The sequence below is a fragment of the Pseudochaenichthys georgianus genome, chromosome 19 (assembly GCF_902827115.2).
Source record: "Pseudochaenichthys georgianus chromosome 19, fPseGeo1.2, whole genome shotgun sequence".
NCBI lineage: Eukaryota > Metazoa > Chordata > Actinopteri > Perciformes > Channichthyidae > Pseudochaenichthys > Pseudochaenichthys georgianus.
This window is the reverse complement of record NC_047521.1, coordinates 4429861-4445066: the sequence shown is the minus strand read 5'-3', so window position 1 is coordinate 4445066 and position 15206 is coordinate 4429861. Positions and strand designations below refer to the sequence as shown.

Genomic DNA, 15206 nt, shown 5'->3' with positions numbered 1-15206 from the left:
GCGAACTCTTTAGTTCTCATGAACTAAGTACAGATCGCGTTCACACCAGAAAAAGTCCCTGGGGGTGGATTAGGCAAATGAAGCCGCTGACGTCACTTCTTCTTCTTCTGCTGCTTTGGGTTTACTGGCAGTCCGCAACCCACTTCACGGCGTATACTGCCGCCCAAAGTCCCCGGCCGGAAGTCCCCGGAGTTGGGGAAGGCTTCAGTAGAAGCTGCTGGGAGTCCCAGCAGCTTCTACTGAAGCCTTCCGAGTAAATCGCCAGAACGCCGACACCTCCTCATCTCCACCGCTCCCATGTTTTATTTTGTGTTGCCATAAGTTAGTCTCTCTGCGTTTCTGCGCTGGGCTAATGCTAATGCTAATGATGCTAATGCGAGGATAATAAAATGGCGGCTTCACAAAACTTTTTGGGAGTTTTACGGGGCGTGGTTTGCAATTCGCCCAGCCAGTCAGGAATATAGCTCTTTTCTCACAAAAGAGCCGCTCGAAAGTCCCTGCTCTCTCGCAGGGACTTTCGAGGGGGTAAAAAGGTTCGCATGAACTACTTTTAGTACCGGCTCTTTTTGGTGTGAACGCGATCATGAACTAAGTTCGCATGAACCTTTGTGGGAAAAGTACCGCAGTGTGAACGCGGCTATAGTAATAAAGGAGCTATTTTTTGTCACATAATCTGCATTTGGGTCCTGCTTCCTGCACACACCGTAACACTATGATGCAGATCATGCTTTGTGGCCGCTGCCTCTAGCCGCTTCTCGGTAAATTGGTCGACCATGATATATTATTTGTTTGTATTTTTCTTATTTAGCCAAGCCAACATACCCAGGAGCACTTCCTGCTGTTGTGAGGAAGCCATCACTTTCAAAACATGCATACTTCTTCTTCTTCTACCAAATGGATTGGGGTCTTGATCAGGTGATGTGCCCGTGACGCCAGACTGATGCCGACTAAGGATTAATGATCAGTAGGCTGATGTTTTCATCTGGCCAGCCCTGGGCTTTTGCTTTGGATAATGTGTGAGTAATGTTCTATTATGTATCATGAAAGTGTTCAGGGGGAGGATATTCTCACCTGCAGTGCCTGGTCTCTCTCTGTTTGTACACATCGTAGTAAGACACTCAAGTCCTGCAGATCTTGTTCTTTCTCATGTAGATCTGCTTTAGCCTGATAGAGAACAACATCAAACTTTAGTACAAATATAATTACAGACTACATTATCAATCCAGCATAACGACAAAGCTGGTTTCATTTCTTCATCAAGAGGCTGTCACAGAGCGGCAAGGATCCTTCATCTGGGAAGCACAGTGTCTTACCTGCAGTGTGTGTCAGCAGTAAGGTGTGACTGTCCTCCTTTTGCATTATCCATTTGGGGAGGATTTAGTCACTAATGGAAGTCATGTGATAGCCTGATTGTTTTTAGACTAACAATCAGCAAGAGCCAGTTTTGAGCAAAATGCCAAAAATACATGTTTTTACATAAATACTGGTTTAGTATTTAATGGACACACCACTATACTGGTGTTTGAAAGAAGAGACAGTTTATTTTATCTGCTTAAGTCTATAATGATTTGCTGAAGCAAACAATAAGGTTGCTACCTAGCTAATAGTGGCAATAGTCACTTCCTGTAAGGGCACAGCCACCGTTTGTCACACTATATATTCACAAACTGCGCAAGTGTACGACATGCTGTGTATTAAGGGAAATATCTGAGTTGAGACACAGCATTAGAACGGACAGCAGGTAAACTCTACTATATATATGCCCCAGTAAATCCACATAGGAAGGGGTGCAAAGCTTGGGTTGTGTTATGTATAGGAAGCTTACCTGGTCTCTAGCCTGGGTCAGCTCTTGTATTAGCTGTTCATTAGCAAGGTAGTGTTGGGCCTTCATATCTTCACAGCGTCTCTGCCACTCCAGCTCAACCTGGACTTTCATCTGTTCTAGCGCCTTCTCTCTCTGCAAACCAGCACCCAGCTGCTGCTTGTACCTGATTACACGGACAGACGAGGTTACGAAGGAATACATTCCTTCATTCCTACCTGTCTAGTCCTGTCAACACTTTCTTATTTATGACTGTTTACCTCCATTTGACTGCAGTCTTCTCACCTTTCAATATCCTCCCTGCTCCTCTCCAGCTCAGTCCTACATTTGGTTGCTCTCTCCTGCAGGGAAATTATCTCTGTATCCTTGACAACCATCTCACTAGAGAATTGACTAATGTGCCTGTCCCAGCCAGTCCTGGTTCCATCAACCTCTGTGCAAAGCCTTGGAACACAGAGGCATACAGGATCTCTGGTCAACTGGTTACATCAACACAGCGAATAGTCAAGATGATCATTTCCCTCCGTGTGTCTCACCTCTGGAAGGTCTCGTCTTTCAGATCCAAGGCATCCTGTTGGTCCTTCAGTTTGCAGCGTACCCGCGCAGCCAGAACCTCCACATTCTCCTGTAGTTTAACAACGCGTTTCTCCATCTCCTGCAGCTTCTCCGTGTGGGCCTGATACTGAGCCTCCAGCTGCAGAGCGCACTCCTTCAGAGCCTGGATCACATCCTCACATCTTGCCAACACAACAACAGAGGTTGATATTGGAAAACATGTGGAAGATTTATACGGTAATTTATTGACAAGTGAACACCAATGTAGCTGAATGCGTGAACAGCCACCCTGCGGGTCACATGTGCTGCGGTCTTATCAAATTCACACACTTCCTTGAGGAGAAGTCATTAAAAAGAGCTAGACATACTATCTATTTTATTTTGGTGGCTAATGGCTACAGGTATTTCACTGAGGAATAACTTAACACTTTAATACGTTGTAACTGTTCATAGGCTTCTTGAAGAGGTGTATTTTCTTTTTCTCCTTCCATCTGCCTTTCTGTCTCCACAGGTCCCATCCTTATTTAAAACTAGGGAGTTTCCGCATTGCATACTTTTGTGTTCTAACTTCAGTGCAGTTAGAGCGGAAGAAACTGTCTCAGGGTTTAAAAACACAGCTTTCATTTTTAAATATTTATTCAGATAAGAAAATAATACATTTGATTCCCACTATGCGATAAGTTTAAACAAATATTTAGAAAAACCTTCGACACATAAGTCAGTTAGCAGTTAACTTAGTCAGTTATTTGACATCCTTCCAGCTATTAAGGGGAATGGATGTGTAAGTAGGATCTGCGTAACGGCTAGCTCTGACTGCTACACTGAGAGGAGTCTGTGCTATCAACTATACAGTTATAATCCATTCACTTACTTCTTAATGTGGTTACTCTCTTCTTTCCTCAATTTGGTCTCCATCCTTTTCAGCTTGTCCTCAAGCTCCTTTATCCTGAGACAGAAGTTGGAAATCTTAAACATGTACACACACACACACACACACACACACACACACACACACACACACACACACACACACACACACAAAAGCAGGATGGGAGCAAACCTGCAATCCTTAGCAGCAGTGAGGTCTCTGATCTCATGGTCTCTGTGTAGCAGCTGGCTTCGGAGCTGCTCACAGAACACCTGGGAGGCGTGCAGAGCCTCTTTGGACTCAGCGTGAGCCTGGCACTGAACTGCTGTCTCTTTGGACAGCAGCTTCACCTGGACAAGGACACACAGACAGACACGCACGCAACAACAAACACAGAGGACCATTAGTGTGAAGGCCACAGGGAGATTAGAGATCAGGAAATCCTACATCTAATCTCCTCGCATAATTGTGTGGGATTATTTAGATTTAGAGTACTACTTTACTATAGTATGAATATTAGCTATGAATATTGAATTTAAGAACTTTGCATACAGTATATGTTCTGTGCATTTGTCTATATTTTCTGTCCATCTTATAAAAAAACCATGATAGAAAACATAAATGGCCTCATAAAACACATATATTCTTACTTTCTCCTCACCTTGAGATCACAAGACAGCACCACAGCGCGCATCCCATCCATTTTCAAGTTGAACTCATGTTCCCGCTGTCTGAGCTCAGCTTCAGAAGCTGCTGTCGTCTCCTGTGAACAGAGGACAGACATTACAGATGTCGTGTTTATATGTGTAATATTACATTTGTGATGACAGATAGACCAAGAATACAGAACACATTTTTTTCAGAGGTAAGGTTGAAAGGAATTAGAGATTTAAAAAAGAATACACTACTGTGTACTCTGTTTTTAAGGCATGAGTGGGGATGTAATATAACTTATTGACAACCATTTTTCATTAACTCTGTTGTTTGTAATGTATTTATCTTTTTTCATATATCCTTTTTTTGGAACTAATGCATTTTTTGGTGTCATGTTTAAATCTTGAATGTAATGTAATTATAACCTTACTAATCCTGTAAAATAAAATGATATAAAAAAAGTAAGAATACACAATAAAAAAAGAAATGAAAAACACATATTTATGGAAGCCCATTTCCGCCACTTAAAAAAAAGATCCCCATGAAAAGTAATAATGAGATAAAAAAGTCGAAACTATGAGATAAAAAAGTCGAAACTATGAGATAAGAAGTGCACATGATTTCTGGAAAACCCGTTAATGCATCCACTGATTGCAATTCCAAATGGCTTAAGCTTGTCGTAACCATCAATGAGCACAATAGTTTGGACCACAATAATCCACGTTTAAAGTAGTCCTCAATGTACTCACAATCCCTTTCCGTGTCAAGATAAATAGGAGAACTCGAACCAAAGAGCTGCTAGTTTGTCTGTTGTGACAAAGTATATCCACTTTTTACCTCATTATTTCGACTTTCCTATCTCATAATTATGACTTTTTATCTCATTATTTTGAAATGTTTCTCTCATAATTATTATTGTTTTAAGTGGCGGAAATGGGCTACCATACATATTTATATAAACACAAGAAATCATACTAAAATGTCCAATAAATGAAAAAAAAAAATTTATAACACGAAATTGCACTACAACATATATTTTTTTTTACTAAATATAATTAGAGGTGTATTGGCATTCATAAGATATTGAAGGTTAATGTGGTGCATCATACACATACAACCATTACAATTGAGCTTATAGTATTCACAACAACTTATTAAATAGTCAATGAATCATTTTTATTTGTCCTTTCCAGTATGTTAATCCCGCTTTATTTTGGATACAGTGAGGGGAGGAGCCTCTCCTATTGACACCTGCTGACAGACAGACATACAGACAGACAGACATGAAGACAGACATGAAGACATGAAGACATGAAGACAGACAGACAGACACACACACACACACACACACACACACACACACACACACACACACACATAGTATGCATTATAACAAAGCCTGCCAGCTCAGTGGTAACAGGCACCAGTCAGGGTCCGATATTGAGAGCTCTTTTGTGTGGGTCCATCGAAAAAGGTCTCAATGTCTGGCTGCTCCCCCAGTAATTTTAAGTCCATTGCGTCATATTGATATATTTTCTATTTATGGAGGAAGCTAGCAGAAGTCATAGACATTACCATTATGACCTTGAGAATAAGGAAATGTATGTGTGTGTTTATGTAAGTGTTTGAGAGAGAGAGAGAGATATCAATAATATGTAAACATTTGAAATGTATGTTAATGTTGTTAATTATTTTGTATTTTTGATGCTTTGGCGACATTGTTTCGTTTAACTTTCATGCCAATAAAGCCCCTTTGAATTGAGAGTGCTCACCTGTCTCTGTAAGGTCAGCTCTCCTGCCAACTCTTGGATCCTGCACTGTGAATCCCATTTCATCCTTTCATATTCCTCTGTTTGCTTTTGGATTTTAGTAGCCATAGAACTGCAAAGCAGACACAAAAAACACACAAAGAGTGACAGTGCCATTGATTAAGTAAGAAAAAAAGTTAGACATTGAGATACACAGTAGTAAATCCATTCAAGAAGATACAGGTAGCAAGTGGTGGTGAAGAAGTAGAGGCAGAAGAACAAATATGCACAAACGCATGCATTTTAAGGAGAGGTGTAAGAGCTAAGGGGCCAACATACTTCTGTGACTAGGGGCCGTGGGGGGGTCAGTTATTTTGGTCTGTGGGACTCAAACCAAAGACCATCCAGTTCCCAAGCCACGTCCCTATGGACTGAGCTCCTGATCCGATGTGATGAGTTTAAAACAAATGACAAGTACATTTTAGAGGCAAGCAAACTAGTATTGGATTATAATGAAAGAAAATCGAATCAATGGTGGGAACATTTTAATAGGCCTTCTCTCTATAGAGTAGCAAAAAAGCACCAAAGAATCATCTGCATTCTTTCTTTTGGATATTTTTTGCAACTTTGAACAACAACCTTACAGCAGTTTGGTGTGTAGCAATTTTTGTATCATGACTCAGCTGTTTCAGACCCCTCACTTTGTTGTTATCATCATTATCCACTCTAGCCCAAACACAGCAGTGTTTCCCCTATATACAAATAGAGGCGGCTTTTTGTATATACAATATCATGATTGTTTGTTATAATAATAATAATAATAATACATTTTATTTTTAGGCGCCTTTCATGACACCCAAGGACACCGTACAATTTAAAAAATAAAAATAAAAAAATAATAAAATAAAAGCTAATAGGCAACAGAACAAGATAAAAACACAAACAGGAAATCATGGAGGAGACAGTCAAGTGGACACAAATGAAACATACAATGGGGAGCACTACAGCGAGTAGGCAGATTTGAACTTGGGATTTGAATAAGGTGATTGTGTCTGACTGTCGGATGTGCGGGGGGAGGGAGTTCCAGAGTCTGGGAGCAGTGCAGCTAAAAGCCCGAGCACCCATGGTGACGAGGCGTGGGGTGGGGACGGTCAGCAGACCAGCAGAGGACTGACTGACTTTAATTAAGTTTGAATGTTTCATCGACTGAATGTGTTGCTTGGATACATTTTCGTGAAGTAGAATAGAAGATATATCCTACTTTATTCATCCCCAAAAATACATATAAAAAGGAAATGAAAGCGGTAAGCAGGCTCAATTTGCTCAGGAGTAGGTCAGGTGATCTACCCCACTTAGATTGAACCACCGGTGTAGGACTTACCACACAAACCTCAAACCCTGCTTCCGAGTGCAGGCCAATGTTCTCTGAATGAGCAGAAAGGGTGCTGAATATCAGGGCTGAACACCCAACTGTGAAAAACATTGCACTTCACACTAAAATAAAGGATGTTTGAAAAGTCGGAGGTGCTCATCAGGAACCCTCTACTGACAGTCAGACAAGGACAAAGGACAAGAGGAATGCAAACAGGAGACAGAGATTAAGTGCAGCAGAAACCTTGGAGAACCACCCCAGGCCCCGCCTAAGGAGTCTTCATTGTGGGAGAGTCTCCACCCGTCCTCCAACAAACCTCATCCAGTTTAAACGTAATGATAAGATGAAGGAGCTGGTCAGGGCCAGAACCAAACTTAACCCCTTCTCTACTAAACAACATTTGCAACAATCATCTGATGGGACCAGTGACTCTTTCTAGGAACTTCATGGGCCCCGTATTCCAGTAGCCTCTTTATCCGTCTTGATAAGTAATACAAAGATAATTGTGAACCTTCTAAGAAACAAGCCAAGCGCTCAACAACATATTTAGCATCAACTCCTTATCCACAGTATTTTGTTTGGCTGTGGCCTGTCGCAACAAGTTGGAAGTATTGTAATTTAACTAACTTGTACTAGCTTTATTAGACCTCAGGTCTTTGGCAAGAAAACTACTTTTTGATCAATGATGAGCCCATTCTTGACCTCACTAAAATAAATAGTTTTAGGAGTGAGGCTAGAGTGCATAAGAAAAGCTGGAGTGACTATTTTGTTTTATCATTCCTTTCAATGCAATCTTAACAACGATATCTACGGGGCCACCCAAATACTGTACAACCTTTTTCTATGACTTTAATGAACTGTTGTCTATAGTATATATTGACTTTGACTGTGTAATCATATTGTTGACATCCCCTAGGACAGAAAGGGCTTGAGAACTGTGTTGTGTTCTCGATAACTATGCATCGACTCCCACACAAGATAAAGGAAGTCTCTGGCAAGAAAAGATCTCCATGGAGAAATGTCATGCTAGTAAGAATAAAAAAAGAGTGTTGAAAAGCTTGATGCTGGTGGCTAAAAACAAATCTTCAGGTTCATTGTGACATGTATAAGAGAGACTTTGTTTTTATCATTTGGGACTGAGAAATGCATGGCTGTATTTCTTCTTCAACATCATCGCCAAAAACAATAATGCATGTGCCTTGTTTACTAATGTCAACAGACTAACAAACACAACAGTATTAGAAGCCATTAACTACTATCCACCAGGGCCTGAAATGAGTTAGCTTCTTCTTTACTGCAAAATTGAAAATGATACAAGTGGTCAGTATCAAGATAGGATATGTGTTTCTTTGTGTCCACTTAAAATCAATTCAAACACCATGACACAACCATTTCTGATCAACCATAAAAGCCTGAAGGAACTAAAATCCTCCTCCTGCTGCCTTGATGTTCTACCAACAGGCTTTTAAAAATGTTTTTACATTGCATGGCCTCGGATCAACTTCAATTTGTCACGTCTATTCTCTCAGGCGTTTTCCCACAGGCCTTGAAAACTGCAATCAGCAAAACCTTTTCAAAAAAGAACAATCTCTACACTAGAGGCCCCATAACACCTTGCAGTAAGTGTCATTGAGTACATCAATGACATCCACACGCAGAATCTCAGATTTTGGTCATAGATCTCAGTACTGCATTTTGCCAAATTGACCACAACACATTAGTAGGCCAAATGGAAAACTGGGTTAGACTTCCTGCCAGGAGCTTTGTCTCTATAGGTTACTTCACATCTGAGAGGACAAATGTGACATGTGGAGTACCTCAAGGCTCCATCATGGGGCCTCTTCTCTCTAACATCTACATGCTTTCACTGGTTGAGATTACTAAAAACAATAACATAAGTTACCATAGCTATGCAGACGACACACAAATGTACATAAACATTTCACCGGGAGACTATGGTCCAATACAAGCACAGAGTATAAGCATTGAACAAATCATTTGTTGGACGTGTCAGTTTGCCCATTCGGTATTATTTGTATTTTTACTGACTGAGGGTGGGTTTGATAATCCTATATGAATTAATCAAAGATAAAACTAAGTTAATTGTTTTTGGAGCCAAAGAACATTGAAAGTTAATGCTCGGTAATGGTAAAACCCAAAGGCCAGAAACCTAGGTGCAGTGATGGACTCGGACCTGAATATCAACAGTACATTTAAGATGATAACAAAGACAGCCGTATATTACATTAATAATAGATCAAGGAGTAAAGGACCTATGTTCCCAGCAGGTTTCGGTAAAACTTGTCCATGCACTCATCTTCGGAAGACTTGAATACTGAATTTTTGTTTTCCTAAAAAGTCAATTAGACTGCTTCCACATTATTCAGAATGGTGCTGCTGATCCAGAAAATGGATCACATCACTCCAGTTTTGAGGTCTTTACACTGAATTTCTGAGTGTCAAATCATTGAAATCAAAATACTGCTGCTGGTTTATCAAGCACTAAATACATTTCTGAACTCTTGCTACATGTTGAACCACCCAGGACTCTCAGGTCTTTTGAGACGGGTCGGCTTTCTGTTCCCAGAAATAAAACTAAATATGGAGAAGCAGCATTCAATTATTGTGCTCCATATATCTGGAACAAGCTCCCAGAAAACTGCAGGACTGATACAACTTGAAAGCCGCTGCTTTCAATTAAATCAAATAACTATTTATATCTTACACTGCACTGAAGTGTTATGTTTGTAATTTATACATGTTGTATTCTATCTTAAGTTTTTTTTAGCATGCTTTCAATGTGTTTTGTAAAGCACTTTCAATTGCCTTGTTGTTGAAATAAGATAAGATTAGATAAGATAAAATGAACCTTTATTAATCCCCGAGGGGAAATTCAGTTGTACAAAGCAGCAACAGGGTAAGCGTGAAAAAAAACAGTACAGCAAAGATTCACACAGATCAATAAAATCTAAAATAAATAACATAAAATCAAGGAAATAATGATAATAATAATAAAAGACTATGAAAATAGGAGATAAATAAAAATAAGAGTAAAATAACTGTGCTATAAAAATAAACTGGCCTTGATTTAACCCTCCCAACAAGAACATTTATTTCACACTGGGGGGAAATGTAGCTTTTGGGTCATTCTGTTTTGCAAGTGCACTGTATCTATAAATCAAATCTCTGGACAGCAGAGTTGGAACTACTATGTGCAGCAGAGCCCATCTCCAAGGTTGATTACATTTGTATGTTTGATTCAAAAGAAAAACAGACTGAATATGACTAAGACATGAAGTTGTTATTACGGAGTTGTCACTTTTAACTCTCACCTCTGTCAGTAACAAAGACTCCCTTTATTGCCAATTCTACGATGGTACATTTAGAATATGCCGACACTAATCACCACTTTGTTTGGCTTTTTCCGTTTTGTACTCTCAAATGATACTCCCTGACTCACCACTTGAGCTCGCCCAGCTGTAACCTTTGCTGAGCAGCATTGTGCCAGCTTTTCCTGAGCTCTTCCTGCCTCTCCTCAGCCGCTCTGGTTCCCTGCTCCTCCAGCCCAGCGACCTGCATACGGAAGTGGTTTAGCTCCTCCTGCCTTTAAATGACAGCAGTATTTCAGAATAGGAAAAAGTGTCTGCTGGGAACCACGCTGATCTCCTTGGGCATGACTCAGGATTGAATACAATGATATAATAATACATATTTAATAAGACAATAATAAAAGAATATGAGCTCTGGTTCCAAAAGGTCACACTCTTCCTCTAGTGCTGACACAGCACTGGGGAGACTGGTCTGGCTATACAAGGATACCCTACCTTTAAATGTATTAACAGTGTGTTTCTATTCCATGTTGAGTTATTGTCAAACATATATGTACTAACATACATTTAAGGTGTATTTCACATGACCAAGGAAAACTCTCCATCAAGAGAACGCAAGCAAACATAACCGTATATGTTAGAGAAATGAATAATTGATGATTGGATTTGTCCCGTGGTCTATTGTATATCTCAGTTGTTTTTTCGAACAGCTGTTGTCCCCAACACATTTATACACATAGCACATATTTGTTCTCAGGATTTTACCTCTTAAGTGATCTGACATTGACAATCAAAATCACCAGGGTTGGTTAACAGCTATCAAAGGAATTAAATGTGGATGTAAATGTGCTTTTTACCTTAAAGATTTACTACGTTTAGACATAGCATGTAGCAAATTGAGTTTGAATGAAAACACAATTCATGAATACCAAAAACTGGGGTTGTAAAGTAATGTGTAGCCTACGAAGATTAAAAATAAGGTTTTATGTGAAAGCTAATTTTTTCATTCCATTATATGTTACATTTAAGCACAATGACCACATTGGTTGAATGTATTCTTTTCTACAGTTATGCTTTCTTGTAATGCTTTTCAATATACACATACCGGTTTTTTCATTTCGATCTAATTTAAAGGTCATACATGAACTATTGCTTCTGTTTTTCAGATTGAAAAGGGTCAGATTTAATATACCGTTTTTTCCTCCTCGGTCAGAGCGCTTGAAGTTAGGGCATCATATCTCTCCAGCTCTCTGTCTCGTTCATCCAGGATGGCAAGGTTGAACTGGAAATCTTCCTTCAGATGCTGGTAACGTTCTCTGGTAAATGAAACATTAAAGAATATTAATCGGCTATTTCTGTGGAGGAAAAAAGGCAGAAAATACCAAGTTAATGCTATTAATGTATAAGTAGAAGGTAATCAAAGGTTATCAAGTGAGAGAAAGTTGTCTAGAGTTTCTGTTCCGTTGAAGCAGGGCCAGTGACCAGCATGACATCCAGTTTTTCACAGCAAACAAGCTGGTCACCAATTTATTTTGGGAATTACTATCTGCCTCAACAGGCACGTACAGCTGAGTATCAAAGACAGCATTAAACAGGTGTTAAGGAAAGTGTGTGATCAAATGTATTAACATTGCTAACTGTAAACTGTTTCTCTGATTAGGTCGTATCCTGGGAGTGACCTTTAAGGCCCCGTTTACATGGATACGGTTCAGGTTGTATCCGCTACTTTTCTCTTTCGTATAGCCCGTTCGTTCACAAGAGGCCGTAACGGAACCGCGGAAACGGACCCCTAAAACGATAACGGGTCCCAAGGTGGGGAGATCTGCGGACGGAACGCTCTGGGGGGCCTAACAGCTCTGTGTGTACGTCCTATACGATAATTTCCTGATAACGATGAAGCCATAGCCCCGCCTCTCCCCAACTCTGCTGCTCACTGCTGTAGCATGGTCAGTAGCTACTGCTACTGACCATGCTACAGATGTTAGTGCAAAAATCTACTGCTCCACAACCATCAGCTACAAGTGGACATGGAGAACTACATGAACTACATGTTGCTAAATCCACCGCGGAGCATAAACAGAAGGGCAACCGGGCAACCAGGCAACCATGGCAACCATGCTCGGGGGGTCTTCTTCTCTGCTTTTGGTGTATTTTGTGGCGGAAGTACAGCACCACTTACAGGCCCGGCATATGTTCTACAGCGTCTCCAGCTGGTCGAGCGGTCTCGTGTGAAGGGACACGTTTATTGATCCGATTGCGTGTGGACGGAAGACCTTTTGATATCGAATTCGGTTCATTTTCGTTTGCGTTCCCGTGTAAATGGGGCCTAAATGTATGTGTGATCAACAGATGTGTTTGGACAAGGGAGTTTAATGACAACCACAGGAAGAGAGGATGAGTGAAAGGAATTTATGATTAGGGGTTATCTGCATATCCCATTGTTCTTTGTAGGGTGTGGGTTGTTGTATACAGTGCCATGGGGCTTACCAGGGGCCTGTACTACGAAGCTGGTTCAACCTGACCTGGATATGTTTGAGTTAGCCGGTTGGCCTAATCCAAAACCTACGCGCTCTCGCTAAACTGTCCTACGACGCTGGTTATCAAGTGGATCGCTCAAGCCAGCCGTGTCCTATCTAGTTAGGTGCGCGCTCACATGAAAGGGGTGGTATCTGGAGCATTCGACCAATCACAAACATGGAGAAGCGTACTGACAGCGCAGCGTCATACTTCCTGAATGAAAAGTGAACTTTAATACTAGTCAAAAATGAAGAAGTTAAACTTTAAACATCCATGACTTAAACACTTGATCAGGATCAAAGCCTCAGAGCTGCACCTGCAAGGTGAATACAGCTGGGAACAGAACACGTGTTTGAATGCGTCCATTAACAGGTTTATGATATCACTGCCCGTCTAAAACACGATCTGACTTCAATTACATTTGTCTCGAGTGTTTCGTCAACTTATGTGTTGCTTAAAATAATACTTCTAAACTCCGCACACTGAGCTCTGATTGGTCAGCAGGCAGTGCTTTCACTGAGTTGAGCTCTTAGCCTGCAACCTAACCTGGTCCCGACCAGGTTAGCCGCTAAGCATAAGTTACCATGGAGATCTAGCCTGCTAAAAAGAGAACCAGCTTTGTAGGACCGGAAAGCCGGAGTTTTCCCTGAAGTTAGCCGCTAAGCGAAAATCCTGCTTCGCAGTATACCCCCCAGCTGGCCTCACAACATGTTGTTTGTAATGTGAATAAGCTCTGATGTCCTCCTATATGGAGAGCCTGTTTTTCACAGAACAGTACGCTCTCTTTGGTGGAGACGTCATACTTGCAAGTATAAAAGGTCTTTGATACCTTTAATACGAATATTGTGTTGCAGTACGTTTGTTACCTAACTGATCATTTTCTCTAGACCACAGCTCATTTTAAGTTGCTACGACACATGTGAGGAAATATATTCTTTAATTATTTAGCTTAAACCTTGAGATTTCAACTTTTACACACTGACACAATTATATTGATATTGAATTGTGTTACAAATAAACACAGTGTGCTTAATACTAATTCAAGAAACAAAATATATCCACCCGAGTCAGTTGTGTGAAGTCAGTAAGTCACAGCACACCAGTGACTGAAACAATGAATGTGTTGGTTGATTGATTTATTGATTGATTGGCAGAAACTGTTTTGGATAATTGCTTGATCTTCTATGTATCTTATGAAACAAACATGCCTAACTTATTTTCTCCATTTTATATTATTGTAAACTGATTATATTTGGAATTGCAATGGTGGTGATGTCCCCTTAATCTCTTGTGATGTAACCTGTCCACAAACCAAACAGCTACACAGCTACTTCCTTGTTTATCAAGAAAGTCAGAGACCGGGCAATCCTAAACATGTTTAAGAGCATATTTCCAGCTTAAAGCTTCAGTGGAAATACACAGTACGTTGATGCTGACGGGAGGTTCATGTAGACGTGGTACCTGAGGGATAAGCACTCCCCCTGTGCCGTGTTGAGGGAAGTCTCCAGTCGATGAACCATCGCAGCCTGGAGCTCCTTCCACTCCATCTCTTTCCTGACCAGCTGGGCCTCCAGTTCTCCCAGTTCTCCCAGTCCACTGTCCCCGTCCGACTGCATGGTGGAACTTGGATATACCTACAGCCACAATACAAGTGTTCAATTCATCAATCAATATGTATTTATATAGCCCAATACCACAATGACATATTTGCCTCAAGAGGCTTTACAGTGTGTACCGCATACGACATCCTCTGTCCTTCCCAAAGAAACCACACAATTAACGGAGAGAAAATAGAAACAACCTTGGGGGGAGCAACCATAGACTGGATAAGAGAGCAACAGAGGCTGATCTGTCTCTAAGGATGGACATAATGTAGTGTGTTCAGATTCAAAAACCAAGATGTAAAGATATGGATAGATCGAGGTTGATGTACAAAATATACTAGGTGCCACATAAACACATCAAGCATTGAGTATGTTATGGTTAACATGAATATTACAATCATTAACACACAGACACACCCACCTTGTAATATTTCAGTCCCTCATTGATGTTGTGCTCTTTTTTCTCCATGTATTGCTTTTAATATTTCTAAGAACATTGTATAGAAGACGCACTCACACAACAAACACTCACGCGCACACACACTGTATTAAATGCATACGTGAACTTACCAAAACACAGTAGCTTCTGCTTTTTAGCAATGGTTAGGTATCTGTGACATTAGTATTTCCGTGTTTGCTCTTAAGTCTTCATACTTCACGGAATTGGCTACTTCCTCGTGTGATGCAAATGGATTCCATGGCAACCTAATACGGTACGTCTGTGAAAGTGTTCCCCT

General features: G+C 40.6%; 1 protein-coding gene across 1 annotated transcript in view; it reads right to left on the bottom strand.

The window, feature by feature from the left end:
• The window catches only part of ccdc57 (coiled-coil domain containing 57), a 39753-nt gene extending 24594 nt beyond the window's left edge, over positions 1–15159 (bottom strand). Inside the window, 13 exon segments of the mRNA XM_071206871.1 lie at positions 1072–1164; positions 1826–1988; positions 2108–2266; positions 2359–2559; positions 3249–3323; positions 3438–3595; positions 3907–4008; positions 5672–5780; positions 10480–10577; positions 10579–10623; positions 11541–11664; positions 14327–14499; positions 15040–15159. Of these exon segments, the coding sequence (XP_071062972.1) occupies positions 1072–1164; positions 1826–1988; positions 2108–2266; positions 2359–2559; positions 3249–3323; positions 3438–3595; positions 3907–4008; positions 5672–5780; positions 10480–10577; positions 10579–10623; positions 11541–11664; positions 14327–14481 (1482 nt within the window). The 5' untranslated portion in view covers positions 14482–14499; positions 15040–15159.
• Positions 15160–15206: the final 47 nt, after the last annotated feature.